Here is a 16,074-nt window from a genome sequence, read left to right on the forward strand (position 1 = left end):
ATGTAAAAAAACTGGCGGAGTTTACAGCCTTGGTGACGGTGATAACTCTGATATCTCCATCCCTGCATGGCTGTATCATCATCATGTACTAACTGCGTGCTTTTTATTTTTCGACCATTGCATTCACGAACATACTGCTCTTCGACTCTGATAAAGTTAAAGCTTTCTTATGTCGGCAAATTCGTCTCGACTAACCCACAGCCTACTTTCTCTCCGTTTTAACTTTTGAACCCGCAATGATCAGTTCCAAAGCAACCATTCTGCTGATAGAGCTGGCGCTGGTTTACTGATCACTGATTAGAAATCTTAGTGATCACTGATTGAATCTGTAGGTTGCTCGAAGCTTTTTATTTTTTTTTTATTTTCAGAGTTGATGAATACGATGTGGCAACTCACACTACTCGATTTAAATATGCCTTGAGTTTTCATAAATTGACTTAAAGCTATCCTTACTTTTTCAAATAGACTTAAATATTCGTTCTCACTCTTTTACCCTTTATTTTCTTTCAAATTTTTAAAAAGAAGAACATGAAAAAATACAAGTACAATTAAATTCTTAAACTACCCTTATGGTTCAGCTTATTGATTAAGCGTACCCTTATTATTTGAAAATTAACTAACACTACCCTTATTGTTTCTGATAATTGACTAACTCTACCCTTTTGTTAACGGAAGGCAAAAAAGACTATTTTACCCCTTATTCTTCTTCAATTTTTCAAAATAAAATAGAGAAAAGGGGAAAGAAACACTGAACTCAGTGATTTCAACACTTACATCCCCGTCATTTTTGCACCTAAAAACCCGTTTCATAACATCGGATTCTGCCTACTGGAGAATCTATTGTTTGGCCCGGAGAATCGTCAGGAGGGGTGCCACCGCTGCTGTTTTTCGTTCGAAGGAAGTAGGGGATGAATGAGAGAGAATGACTACGGTCACTCCTATTTTGCCCGAAGATTGCTCGGCAAGCGACGAGCCCTTCGTTCTCTCTCCCTCTTGGCACAGCCGTCGCTGGTGACGACAACCACCGATGAAGGGCTCCCTCCCTCTCTTTCTCTCCTCTCTTCATCCCTTCGTTCTCTCTCCCCCATTCACCCACGTCCCTGTTTCATCACCGCTGCTACTGCAACTCGGATATAGACGAGTGCTCTGTTCACTACTCGACGACAACCCCTCAACGCATCGGCTTCATACTCAAATCAAATGGGTTTGGTACATGGCTTCTCTCCGCTCCACACACCGGCTTCTCTCCGCTCCGCTGCAACTTCCGTCTGAAACCTATCTACAAATTGAATTGATGAAGACCAATCATTTTCGCCATTTGAGAATCTGAGAACCATTGATGAAGATTTTCGAGTGGCAAATTCTGGTACATACAATGAAGATGAAGGGGAAGGTTTTAAACTGAGGCACCGACGACGATGCAGTAGCTACGAAGATTGGTTTTCCTGGTCTGACTTCTCTCCCCTCCATGCACTGGCTTCTCTCCCCTCCATGCACCGGCTTCTCTCCGCTCTGCTACAACTTCCGTCTGAAACTTGTCTGCAAACTGAATTGATGAAGACCAACTCTTTTCACCATTTGAGAATCCGAGAACCAATGGTGAAGATTTTCGAGTGGCGGGTTCTAGTACATACAATGAAGACGAAGGGGATGGTTTTAAGCTGAGGCACCGATGACGATGTAGTTGCTACAAAGATTGGTTTTCCTGGTCTGACTTCACCAATAGCTACAATGGTTCTCACCGATGCTCTCGACGATCTAGGCTTCGTCGAATATGAAAAGATGCAAAATCTTGGTCACTCCAATGACTCCAGACAAGAGTAGAGCAAGATTGAAGCTGCTATTCATCAGCAATGATCGGTATAAGTGGAAGCAATGGCATAGATGAACGATCCATTTCCGCCATTTCTAGAGGCGTTAGCAAGCCAAAGTTGGGTTTGTTGAGTAATGATGACCGGTATCTATTTGCATCCGTAGGTTGAGAATGGAGAGAGAGACAAAGGCGGAAGGGAAGGTATTAGAAGAGAGAGAGTGGAGGCTCAGGGTACGAGGGCAATATTGGGTTTTAAAAAAATTGTATAAGTCACATAAGTCACATGTGTATAAGTTGTGATGAAGCATTAATGGATGCTAACGACAAGGGTAGAGTTAGTTAATTGTTAAAAACAGTAAGGATAGTGTTAGTCAAATTTCAAAGAATAAAGGTACACTTAATCAATTAGCTAAACCATAAAGATAATTTTTCAAATTTATCGTTAAGTTAAATGCTACTATTGTCTATCCACGTCTTTGAAAACCCATAGCCATGGTTTCCCATGATCAACAAATTACCTCCTAATTTTTCCATTGACATATATATCACTTGCCCTGTATCTTAGTTCCAACATTTCGAAAAGAAAATTCACGAGTAGGATGCGATTTATAAAAAGAAGTGGCTGTAATTTCAAATTTTTGAAGGAGAGTACAATCTCCATTGTCGTATATATGCATGCCCACCTGTGAAACTAGCATCTACCCCAACCGTACTTTGGCATATGAATTCTCGCTGGGCTGAATCGTCATTCTCCCTAAAACCTAATGATATATCACCTGATGCGTGGTATTATGACTCTGAAGAAAGGGCACAATTGGGTTTTTCATCACGGAAGGGAGGTCTTTGTCCGATGAATCACCCGAGAAGGGAGATTTAAGTCATTTTATCCTTTATTTGTTTTCTGTGGTGATGGTGTGCTCTGTTGCACTTTCTTTGGTGGTGGGCGGTGTATAGCTTCCTACCAGAAAACCCTGCTCAACCTCTCTCGATGTCGGCAATGCCGTCGGCTTCAGCGCATCTCTCCCTCTCAAAACCCTCTCCCTTCCATTTCTTGAATTCCCTGAAACCACATTACCACATATCTCTTCTCATCTCCACGAACTACCAAAAACCTACATTCCACCGTCCTATTCTCATTACAAACACCCTTTCAGATGGGAAACCAAAACTCGCCGCCACCGCTGCTGCTGCTACCGCCACCGCCACCACTGTTTCTACCACCACTACCACCTCGTCCTCTCCCACCACCTACGTTTCCCGATTTGGGCCTGATGAACCCAGAAAGGGTGCCGATGTGCTTGTGGAAGCTCTCGAACGTGAAGGCGTAACCACTGTCTTCGCTTACCCAGGTGGAGCATCCATGGAAATACACCAAGCCCTCACTCGGTCCTCCATAATCCGTAATGTACTCCCCAGACACGAGCAAGGTGGTATCTTCGCTGCAGAGGGATACGCTCGTGCATTAGGCCGCCCGGGGGTCTGCATCGCCACCTCTGGTCCCGGTGCCACCAATATCGTCAGCGGCCTGGCCGATGCCATGCTTGACAGCGTTCCTCTTGTTGCCATCACCGGACAGGTTCCGCGCAGGATGATCGGCACTGATGCGTTCCAAGAAACCCCCATTGTGGAGGTTACACGATCCATTACTAAGCACAACTACCTTGTGCTTGACGTTGAAGACATCCCCCGTATTGTACGTGAGGCATTACTTCTGGCAACTTCGGGTCGTCCGGGTCCTGTACTGATTGATATCCCGAAGGATATCCAGCAGCAGCTTGTTGTGCCCAATTGGAATTTGCCGATAAAACTACCGGGTTATCTGTCCAGATTGCCGAAATCACCGGACGATGCCCATCTGGAGCAGATTATTCGGTTTATATCTGAGTCCAAAAATCCAGTCTTGTATGTTGGTGGTGGATGTTTGAACTCAAGCGAGGAGCTGAGACGTTTTGTGGAGCTCACAGGCATTCCCGTGGCAACTACTCTAATGGGTCTTGGGGTTTACCCTGAATCAGACGAGCTATCCCTTCAGATGCTTGGAATGCATGGTACTGTTTATGCTAACTATGCAGTAGAAGAATCTGATTTATTGCTTGCATTTGGAGTCAGATTTGATGACCGTGTCACAGGAAAAATTGAGGCTTTTGCTAGTCGGGCTAAGATTGTTCACATTGATATTGACCCGGCTGAAATTGGGAAGAACAAGCAACCTCATCTCTCAATCTGTACTGATGTAAAGTTGGCACTAGAAAGGTTAAACAGGTTGATAGAGGAAAGAAGACCAAAGCTCAAGTTTGAATTTTCAGCATGGAGGGAAGAACTTAATGAACAGAAAATCAAGTATCCATTGTCTTTCAAGACTTTTGGAGAAGCCATTCCTCCTCAGTACGCAATTCAGGTTCTTGATGAACTGACAGATGGAAATGCTATTATAAGTACTGGAGTCGGGCAGCATCAGATGTGGGCAGCTCAATGGTACAAGTACAAGAGGCCGCGCCAGTGGTTAACATCAGGCGGATTAGGTGCAATGGGTTTTGGGTTGCCTGCTGCTATTGGGGCTTCTGTGGCCAAACCTGATGCCATTATTGTAGATATTGATGGGGATGGAAGTTTTATCATGAATGTCCAAGAGCTTGCAACTATAAGGGTGGAAAATCTCCCCATCAAGATGTTGCTTTTAAATAATCAACATTTGGGTATGGTTGTTCAATGGGAGGATCGGTTCTACAAGGCAAACCGGGCTCATACATATCTTGGGAACCCATCAAAGGAGTCAGAGGTTTTTCCGAACATGTTGAAGTTTGCAGAAGCTTGTGATATACCAGCTGCCCGTGTAACAAAGAAGAGCGAGCTAAGGGAAGCAATTAAGAAAATGTTAGAGACCCCTGGACCATACTTGCTGGATGTTGTCGTACCCCATCAAGAGCATGTGCTGCCTATGATTCCAAGTGGTGGAGCCTTCAAGGATGTGATCATTGAAGGTGATGGTAGATCGATGTATTGACCATGCAGTATTGGCAGTGCTGTGCTTTTTAATCTAAATCCAAGTTTGATAAAAAATGTTGTCTGTGTTACAGTTCACTAGTCTACGTTTATGAGGTGCTATATGTAGTATGGTTAAAATGTATAAGTTCATTTTTTGCCAATATTAACTGCCTCTGGTGTTAAATTAGTTAGTTCTTTAGTGTGTAGTAATTAATAGTTTTTTTATTCAATCTGATAGCTACTTCTTGTAGACTCCAAAGTCTCTTTTATGTATGAGAGGTATAGTTCATCCTTCCACAGCAATAGAGGTTAATTTCTGAAGAGATTTGAGCATCTCAAACAGACTAAAACATATAAAAGGAAGTGAAATCAATATCTGCACCTAGATTTGACTACTAAGAGTTTCTGAATTGGTAATGATAAAAAAAAACAGAGTTTCTGAATTGGTATTGATAAAAGAACGGAGTTTCTGAATTGACAAAAAAAAAAAAAAGAAACAGTTTTAGTTCTTTAGTGTGTAGTAATTAATAGGTTTTTTGCTCAACCTAATAGCTACTTCTTGTAGACTCCAAGGGCTCTTTTATGTATGAGTGGTATGGTCCATCCTTCCACAGCAATAGAGGTTAATTCTGAAGAGATTTGAGCATCTCAAAGAGACTAAAACATATAAAAGGTGATGGAATCAATATCTGCACCTAGATTTGAGTACTAATAGTTTCTGAATTGGTATTGATAAAAAAACAGACTTTCTGAATTGGTATTTTCTATTTTTATGTTTTAAAACCGGGTGTCATTTGCTTTAGTTTGCTAACCTTTTTCAGAATGGTAAAACAGGATTCTTTTAGCCAACCCCATATAGTTGTGAGAAGGCTTTGATGATGACCCATGAGGGCTGCCACTAGATTGAAAAGCATACTTCGCTGGATTTTGAAAAAGCTACTGACTGACCTTATTAACTAGCCCTACATTAATGAGATAGAATGTGCTATTTCTCCAGATGTAAAAGGATAATGGCTATGGTTTTTGAAGTAGAAACAAATTGGAGTGTTGCATCTTGCTTTAATTCTGAAATGCAGTACAATTGCTCTGCTTTTGTATGAAGTGAAAATATCTGATAGCTCATGAAAATGGTTCATAGTTTCCAATGCTGTTCAGCCTGAATTCACCTGAATTTGCTAAATAATCAGAACCTCCTTGCTAATTTTGACACGAATTAAAATGTTCAATGTTGTGCAATAGGTGGGCTTAAAACTATAACTTTCACAATTAGGATCATTGTTAATATGCTATACATGTAATGACATTTTAGTCAGGTACAATATTCCAAGTTCAGATGCATAGACAGATTGTGGATTTCCTGCTGCTTCCTACCTGAATGTTCTTTCAAGCTATTTGAAGTTGTTAATGAACTTGTGCTCTTACCCAGTTTAGACTTTAGATCAGCTTCCTGAGTCAGTAGAATTATGGCATGGAGTGAACTCCAAAACTTGTCAAATTCACAAGGTTTTTGGGCATGAGGTAATCAAAGAATGACAAACTTTAGTACAACATTTAGAACCTACCTTATAAATGTTATAATAACACACAACTATTGTATAAACCCTGGAAAGCTGCTGTAGGCTCTCACTGTTCATTAGCTAAATGACTTGGTTTTGAGTTTTGATGGTCCAACTACTCAACTACAAAACTGGGTCTTTAAAAGGACAGTTTAGCTGATACCCAGCCATGTTTTTCATTCATGCCACTTATCTTGATTGTTATATGTGCATTTTCATCAACATTTATCTTATAAATTTATATCTGTTTTTTTTTTTAATTTCTTTAGTTTACTTATTACCTCATATAGAAAATAGTATATACTTTCAAAACATTGCCATTGGGCATAGAGGGGAAGAAGATGGCATGTATCCTCAAAGACTGCAGGCCCACCATCAGTTACTGATTATTTATTTATTTTTTCTGGTGGGAAAAGAAGAAAGACTATCATCCTTGAAGTGTGGATTGATATTCAGCCAGTCTCCTAGGCTTCCAATAATCTGATTTATGAGGACCTCTTCTGGTTGGATGTATTTGTCATCCAGGAAGCTACAGTTGGATGAATTTGAGTCATTTGACCTGTTAAAACCTGGTTTTGTTGTTTCGGCCTATTCTGTCTATCTAAGATCAACACTTGAGTCATTCCAATTCCAAACTCCCCAGTTCTGGAGAGTAGAGTGAACCTAGTAATCTACTAAGCAGTCTTGCTCTTTACCATTTATTAGATTTTAGTTGGATCTTCACTTATCAGCCTGGCTTGCTCTTCTATTGACCTGGTTCCAAGCATTCATTTTTGTCTTTTTGAATCCCCATTCCTGGAGTAGATAGTAGTCCTCTTTCATCTTTTCCTAGGGCCATTGTGATAGGAAGGTCTGGCAACAGGATTCTGTTGAGATACTCGTATCATAACTGCCTGAGCTCTTGGCTTGCTTTGAACGTGTTGTTCAATGGAATCCTGAAATTGGAAGATTACATGGCAAACTCCATGTGCAGTATTTTCAGGTCATTCTTGTATTATTTTCCTTTTTTTCCCTGAGATGAGGGACTGTTTTTTCCTCACATGTTTGCTTCCATTCTATCTTTGTGCCTAGTTAGCTCTGCCCTCTTGCTTTGTATCATCTTCCATTCCTCTTCCACTGAAATCCAGTTACTGATCAAAACATATGTTGTTATCTAGCAGATGGCATACATGCCTGCACTTGTTTTGGTAATGACTAGGTAACTTTCTCACATCTTTTATATAGATGTTGAGATGCCAGTTTCTTTGTTTTTCTGTTCAATATTCTTAAGGCAGCTCTAAAACTCAGAAATTTTATGGTTGAGGATAAGAATTACAACTCTTGCAACTCTGGTAGATTTTTGACATGGATCTTTTGTGTGCTAATTTTTTTTATCAATATTTTGGGATCTTTTGGGTGCTGTTTGAATGCCATAAATTGTTTTTGTACAATCCCATTGTACCCTTGGTGTACATGGTGTTTAACAATCTGACAAGTCAGTAATACAATGCTTGAACTTTTCATAAAAAAAATGCAATGCTTTATTTCTCTTTAATTTCAAGGGTTATTTACAAACGCATGCCTCCTGTTCCTGTATGGTTGAAAGTATCTAACTATCTATATGCCCCTGTGTATCGGCCAAGGCGTATCTGTACTTAGAAATACACGCTTTTACATCTAGTTTTTTTTTTTTTTCTTTCAAAATTTGGTTTTTGGGGACTTATTTATTCATACCTTTTTTCTTAAAAAAGAGAGGAGTCCCAAAACACCTGTTTCTGTAAACAGGTATATCATTTGCTTTGTATCTTCATTCCAACATTTCAAAAACAAAATTCACCGGTAGGAGTACAATCTCCGTTGGCATATATATCAATGGTGGAGTATAGCTTCCTACTGAAAAACCCTGCTCAACCTCTCTCGATGTCAGCAATGGCGTCGGCTTCAGCGTATCTCTCCCTCCCAAAACCCTCTCCCTTCGATTCCTTGAATTCCCTGAAACCCCATTATCACATATCTCTTCCCATCTCCACGAACTACCAAAAACCTACCTTCCACCGTCCTATTCTCATTACAAACACCCTTTCAGATGGGAAACCAAAACTCGCGGCCACTGCTGCCGCTGCCACCGCCACCACTGTTTCTACCATCACTACCACCTCGTCCTCTCCCACCACTTTCGTTTCCCGATTTGGGCCTGATGAACCTAGAAAGGGTGCCGATGTACTTGTGGAAGCTCTTGAACGTGAAGGCGTAACCACTGTCTTCGCTTACCCAGGTGGAGCATCCTTGGAAATACACCAAGCCCTCACTCGGTCCTCCATAATCCGTAATGTACTCCCCAGACACGAGCAAGGTGGTATCTTTGCTGCAGAGGGATACGCTCGTGCATTAGGCCGCCCGGGGGTCTGCATCGCCACCTCTGGTCCTGGTGCCACCAATATCGTCAGCGGCCTGGCCGATGCCCTGCTTGACAGCCTTCCTCTTGTTGCCATCACAGGACAGGTTCCGCGCAGGATGATAGGCACTGTTACGTTCCAAGAAACCCCCATTGTCGAGGTTACACGATCCATTACTAAGCACAACTACCTTGTGCTTGACGTTGAAGACATCCCCCGTATTGTACGTGAGGCATTACTTCTAGCAACTTCGGGTCGTCCGGGTCCTGTACTGATTGATATCCCGAAGGATATCCAGCAGCAGCTTGTTGTGCCCAATTGGAATTTGCCGATAAAACTACCGGGTTATCTGTCCAGATTGCCGAAATCACCGGACGATGCCCATCTGGAGCAGATTATTCGGTTTATATCTGAGTCCAAAAATCCAGTCTTGTATGTTGGTGGTGGATGTTTGAACACAAGCGAGGAGCTGAGACGTTTTGTGGAGCTCACAGGCATTCCCGTGGCAACTACTTTAATGGGTCTTGGGGTTTACCCTGGATAAGACGAGTTATCCCTTCAGATGCTTGGAATGCATGGTACTGTTGATGCCAACTATGCGGTAGATGAATCTGATTTATTGCTTGCATTTGGAGTCAGATTTGATGACCGTGTCACAGGAAAAATTGAGGCTTTTGCTAGTCGGGCTAAGATTGTTCACATTGATATTGACCCGGCTGAAATTGGGAAGAACAAGCAACCCCATCTCTCAATCTGCACTGATGTAAAGTTGGCACTAGAAAGGTTAAACAGGTTGATAGAGGAAAGAAGACCAAAGCTCAAGTTTGGATTTTCAGCATGGAGGGAAGAACTTAATGAACAGAAAATCAAGTATCCATCGTCTTTTAAGACGTTTGGAGAAGCCATTCCTCCTCAGTACGCAATTAAGGTTCTGGATGAACTGACAGATGGAAATGCTATTATAAGCACTGGAGTCGGGCAGCATCAGATGTGGGCAGCTCAATGGTACAAGTACAAGAGGCCGCGCCAGTGGTTAATATCAGGCGGATTTGGTGCAATGGGTTTTGGGTTGCCTGCTGCTATTGGGGCTTCTGTGGCCAGACCTGATGCCATTATTGTAGATATTGATGGGGATGGAAGTTTTATCATGAATGTCCAAGAGCTTGCAACTATAAGGGTGGAAAATCTCCCCATCAAGATGTTGCTTTTAAATAATCAACATTTGGGTTTGGTTGTTCGTTGGGAGGATCGGTTCTACAAGGCAAACCGGGTAACAAAGTTGAAGTTTGCAGAAGCTTGGGAACCCATCAAAGGAGTTTGAGATTTTTCCCAACATGTTGAAGTTTGCAGAAGCTTGTGATATACCAGCTGCCCGTGTAACAAAGAAGAGCGAGCTAAGGGAAGCAATTAAGAAAATGTTAGAGACCCCTGGACCATACTTGCTGGATGTTGTCGTACCCATCAAGAGCATGTGCTGCCTATGATTCCAATTGGTGGAGCCTTCAAAGATGTGATCACTGAAGGTGATGGTAGATCGATGTATTGACCATGCAGTATTGGCAGTGATGTGTTTTTTAATCTAAATCCAAGTTTGATAAAGAATGCTGTCTGTGTTACAGTTCACTAGTCTACGTTTATGAGGTGCTATATGTAGTATGGTTAAAATGTATAAGTTCTTTTTTTGCCAATATTAACTGCCTCTGGTGTTAAATTAGTTAGTTCTTTAGTGTGTAGTAATTAATAGTTTTTTTATTCAATCTGATAGCTACTTCTTGTAGACTCCAAAGTCTCTTTTATGTATGAGAGGTATAGTTCATCCTTCCACAGCAATAGAGGTTAATTTCTGAAGAGATTTGAGCATCTCAAACAGACTAAAACATATAAAAGGAAGTGAAATCAATATCTGCACCTAGATTTGACTACTAAGAGTTTCTGAATTGGTAATGATAAAAAAAAACAGAGTTTCTGAATTGGTATTGATAAAAGAACGGAGTTTCTGAATTGACAAAAAAAAAAAAAAAAGAAACAGTTTTAGTTCTTTAGTGTGTAGTAATTAATAGGTTTTTTGCTCAACCTAATAGCTACTTCTTGTAGACTCCAAGGGCTCTTTTATGTTTGAGTGGTATGGTCCATCCTTCCACAGAAATAGAGGTTAATTCTGAAGAGATTTGAGCATCTCAAAGAGACTAAAACATATAAAAGGAGATGGAATCAATATCTGCACCTAGATTTGAGTACTAACAGTTTCTGAATTGGTATTGATATAAAAACAGGGTTTCTGAATTGGTATTTTCTATTTTTATGTTTTAAAACCGGGTGTCATTTGCTTTAGGTTGCTAACCTTTTTCAGAATGGTAAAACAGGATTCTTGTAGCCAACCCCATATAGTTGTGAGAAGGCTTTGATGATGATCTATGAGGGCTGCCACTAGATTGAAAAGCATACTTCGCTGGATTTTGAAAAAGCTACTGACTGACCTTATTAACTAGCTCTACATTAATGAGATAGAATGTGTTATTTCTCCAGTTGTAAAAGGATAATGGCTATGGTTTTTGAAGTAATGATCAGGTGTTTTGAATAAGGTTTTTCCTTCGTAATCAAGGGTCTTTGGTTGGGCTATGAGTTTTTTTTTTGTCAAATTCTTTTCTGGCTGTATTTTGTGTGACGGAATTCTGGGTTGAATTGCTGATAAAAAAAAAAAAACAGAAATTCTGGGTTGAGGCAATGATTCAACTGAACCGAATAAAGTCAAATCCCAACCAATGTTTAAAGTATCAATTTAATATACATTATCATATTTCCGCTTTATTAGCAAATGGCATGGGTAGAATAGCGCACTAATATAAAATTATATGCAGTTTGTAAGAATTAACCTAGGCTGCCCACATTAAAGACTAGAATCCTTATCACTAGGCTATTTTACACCAACTTGTGTGTGGACAGGTGTTTTATGCTTCTAAAAACGTGTTTTATGCTTTAACTTTCTAAGCTGCCTTTGTGGACTTTTTTTCTCCTACATATCTTTTCAAGGTGTGATACTGTGATTATTTCTTTTTTCAAAGTATTTTGGGAGGTGTTCCTCCATATATACAGTCCCTCCCTGTATAGGAATAGGGCGTTTTTTCCATCTTTTCCTCATTTTACAGAACTGAGATTTTATACTTTCACCTTTTAAGAAGAAAAGGAATCAAAAAGAAAGAAAATAATTAATTGATCATTAAAGTTATATTGTTTTTGTCTAATCTCTTGTTCTCTTCTAGTCAGGGCCTAAGGTCTATCCTTTCTTGAATTTCTTTTATCTGATTGAAATTTTTTCTTCTTCAATTTTTCATAATCTAATTAGTTTTCTAATCTAAACCTGTGTAGAATCTCTTGGTCTACCTTTGCTGCTTTTCCAAGTTGCCTCTCTTAAGATGACAACTAAGGTTTATTGTATCCAAACTCAATTCCCTACTTTTTGCAAACTATTCTAATGAGAAAGAACTTGAACTACTGAAACTCGCTCTGCTTTGTAGCTAGTCTCCAATGTACTCCAATAAAGAAATTCTCTTGGGATGCTACAGTTTTGCCAAGATTGAACTTGTAAGCATCAGAGTTTTGAGTGGTTATGAGATACTCATGATTAGGTAGTTCAATTTGCATTCTCCTTGGCATTTTATTGTGGCTAGGACTTCCAAATGCTGACCCAATTGCACTAATGTCACATAGATGTATCACTTGGCACATAAAAGCACAAAATGTAATCTGGGATTCTTGTGCTGTTCTGCAAATACACTGTGCTGTGTAGGCCTTTTCTAGGCATGAACCACTGAAACTGGAGAAGAGCAGGTGGAGTAATGTATAGATAACCGGGCTGGACCAGCCGGTCGGACTGATAAAACCATGAGCCAGTTTTAACCAGTCAACCAGTCATTCCAACTGGGGAACCAGTGAACTGATCTTGTTTTCATAAAACCAGCCGGTGGGCCTCAACATTTAATATACATGTATGTATGTGTAGAGTATAATTATATATTTTGATTATAAATATATAATTAAGTAATTAACTTTAAAACGTCGGTTTGATTGTGATACCGAAAAGACGTGATATCCGAAAAACTACCCATCAACCAATGTCAAGTGTGTTAACCCATGTGGTATTTATCAAAATTCACAAGTGGGTTTTGATGGGTCAACACTCTTTTATTACCACTATAAGCATTTGGTTAAGCGTAGGGGCCACTTAATAGCCAAATTGAAACAAAATTCGATTTCTTGATGGCTAGAATTGTAAGAAAGTGGGCAAGGTTGCCTGTCAAATTGTGGGACTCATTTGAAACTAGATGAAAAGAAAAACAAAAATGTGGGGTGATATTGCGCTCCATCACCACTTTACTTCTCAAATTCCTTCTTAGCCTCCAACCTTTTCTTTCTCTGTGCACCATTTAACTCCCCATCTTCCTCTTTCTTATCTAAGTCATCTATTATCTCCATACATTCTATTTTCACCTTTCAGACAATTTTGCTTGATCCTTTTACCGGGCTTTGATCACGTTTTTCAGCCATTACAATTTCTTAAATAATACAAAACTTGTCGAACCTTCAAAGTGCATCTCATCCCTCCAACAATGTTCCAAACAAAAGGGACTGGGGTTTCTATGAACTCCAAGGGGCACATGGACAAAAATGACTCTATGAAGAGCTTCCTGTAAGGTCTTTGGTCTTTGGGAAAAGTTCCTCCCACTTGTTTGAAACTAAGGACCTATCTAGTCGTACAAGAGTAGGCTTCTCTTGGTTATTGGTCCCAAGCATACTTGGCATCGAAGAGGGGAAGATCAATGAGCTCCCATTTTTGGATGAATTCAAAGAATAAACTCATACCTTTGGTTCTCTGATAACCACCTCCCTTATCAGTTGACTCAATTAAGGAGTTAAAGCCACCTCTAATAACCCAGGGATCTTTCCACTTCTTACTGCACTCAGTTCTTTCCATAAATTGTCGTGACCATTACAGAATAGGACGAAGAATACACACTTCAACAAAATTGAAATAGAAAACTCACCCACTTCCTTACCTACCAACATAAACTTGCTATTATCCCAGATAATTGCTACTTCTCTAGCTGTGTTGATTGCTAGGATCGACAACTATTTACACTACTTGAACCCCAAATGCTCCTTACTAATCTGAAATTCAAATTTTGAACCTTTGTTTCCTTCAACATTAGAATATCAATCCTTTGGTTCTTTAAAAAAATTCCTACCACCGATTTCTTCTTTTCCTGAGCCTAAACCTCTAATGTTCCAAGAGACCAATCATAGGTTATCCAAACTTGTCATCTTTGAAGATTCTTGTTTCCTCGGTTTTCACTTCCTGCCCCATCATTCAAACCCCAAGACAGTCTTAGTAATTCTTTGGCTTGCCTCCTGTTCTTTTGACCTTTCTCCACCAAGAAGCTCTTATCTATTGCCACTAGCAAAGCTTTCGTCTCCTCCTCCTCCAACCCTTTAATAGAAACCCCTAAGAATTCACCCATGCTCAACAATTTCGACAACAACCATGACGCCACTTCATCTTCACTTACATACCTTAGATTAACTAGAGGATTCAGACTTGCAATTTTGATATTTTTCTCTAATAACATCGAAGCCATGTATCAAGTGTCGAATGAGAACTGATGTTTATTAAGTTATAAGGACACGTATATATAGACAAGACTGAGACAGTTGTAACAGAAAGGTACACGTGGCAAGATACAGCTGTACATGTAACCGACTCTGTTTTACTCTATTATTCTAACAACACCCCCCCCCCCCTTCAAGTTGGAGTTTGTCTGATGCCCAAAAGCGATCAGCAGCTGGAATAGCCTTTGTAAATAGGTCCATGGGTTGAGTACTACTGGAGACATGTGTTGTAATTAAATTTCCACATTGGACAAGATCACATACAAAGTGGCAATCAATCTCAATATGTTTTGTGCTTTCAAGAAAAACTAGGTTGGTAGCAATGTGAAGAACAACTTTGCTATCACAATAAAGAATTAGAGGTCTATTCAAAGTAATAGTGAGTTCAACAAGGACCCGTTGTAACCAGATAATTTCAGAGGATGCAGCGGCAATGGCACAATATTCAACTTTAGCAGAGGATCATGAAACTGTGTATTGTTTCTTAGTCTTCCATGAGAGGGGGGAATCCCCAAGCAAAGTAAGATAGCCAGTGGTGGAATGGTGAATAATGGGGCAGCTCACCCAATTAGAATCACAAAAAACTTGGAGTTGAGGCTTGCTTGAAGCTGAGAAATATTACCCAGTAGAGAGTGTGCCTTTAACCCAGTAGAGAGTGTGCCTTTAACCCAGTAGAGAGGGGGGAATCCCCAAGCAAAGTAAGATAGCCAGTGGTGGAGCGGTGAATAATGGGGCAGCTCGCCCAATTAGAATCACAAAAAACTTGGAGTTGAGGCTTGCTTGACGCTGAAAAATATAACCCAGTAGAGAGTGTGCCTTTAATGTACCGAACAACTCAAAGGGCAGATCAAAATGTTCTTGATGAGGCTCATGCATGAATTGGCTTGGTCGGTTGACCGCAAAACTTAATTCAGGGTGAGTGGCAATGAGGTAAACAAGCCGGCCCACTAGTCTGCGGTATTTGGCAGGTTCAGAGTAAAGTGGAGTAGAGCTATCAACAAGGTGATTTTTTGTTCCATTGGAGTGGTACAGGGGTTACGGTCTTGGAGTCCAATATCTTGGACAATATCAAATGCATATTTGTGTTTACCGAGAAAAATTCTAGATGTTGAACATTTTTCTTCAAGGCCCAAGAAGAACCATAAGGGGCCAAGGTCCTTGATACCAAACTTGTCATCTATCTATTTCTTGATGAGTAGAATGCGGTCATGATCATTGCCAGAAATGATGACATCATCTACATAAACAAGGATGTCAATAAAAGATGCCTTTGAAGAAGTAGTGAATAGAGAATAATCCGTAGTGGATTGTGTGAATCCAAAAGATGTCAGGGCATGTGTGAATTTTGCAGACCACATTTTGGAGGCTTGCTTAAGGCCATATAGAGATTTTTGTAGCTTACAAACTTGAGTAGCATCAGTAGTTGTAAATCCCTAAGGCACGGTCATGTAGACTTCTTCATTGAGGTCTCCATGAAGAAAAGCATTATTTACATCTAGTTGGTGGACATCCCATCCTTTGATTACTGCCATAGCAAGAAGACAATAGAGGGTGGCTAATTTTGCCACGGGAGCAAAGGTATCATGGTAATCAAGACCTTCAACTTGAGTATAACATTTTACTACAAGATGCGCTTTGAAGCGCTCAATGGTACCATTAGCTTTGTATTTAATTTTGTACA

General features: G+C 40.2%; 1 protein-coding gene and 1 pseudogene across 1 annotated transcript; both read left to right on the top strand.

Annotated features, from left to right (window-relative positions):
- The first annotated feature begins 2,684 nt into the window (after nucleotides 1-2,684).
- Nucleotides 2,685-5,048, top strand: LOC104608502 (acetolactate synthase 3, chloroplastic-like). Its single transcript, XM_010274516.3, has one exon. It carries the CDS (start codon nucleotides 2,802-2,804, stop codon nucleotides 4,815-4,817), a length of 2,016 nt encoding a protein of 671 aa, XP_010272818.2. The 5' UTR covers nucleotides 2,685-2,801; the 3' UTR covers nucleotides 4,818-5,048.
- Nucleotides 5,049-5,187: 139 nt separating this feature from the next.
- On the top strand, nucleotides 5,188-10,804 carry LOC104608577 (acetolactate synthase 3, chloroplastic-like; annotated as a pseudogene).
- Nucleotides 10,805-16,074: the final 5,270 nt, after the last annotated feature.

The sequence above is a fragment of the Nelumbo nucifera genome, chromosome 5 (genome assembly GCF_055504915.1).
Source record: "Nelumbo nucifera cultivar China Antique chromosome 5, China Antique-T2T, whole genome shotgun sequence".
Lineage (NCBI taxonomy): Eukaryota > Viridiplantae > Streptophyta > Magnoliopsida > Proteales > Nelumbonaceae > Nelumbo > Nelumbo nucifera.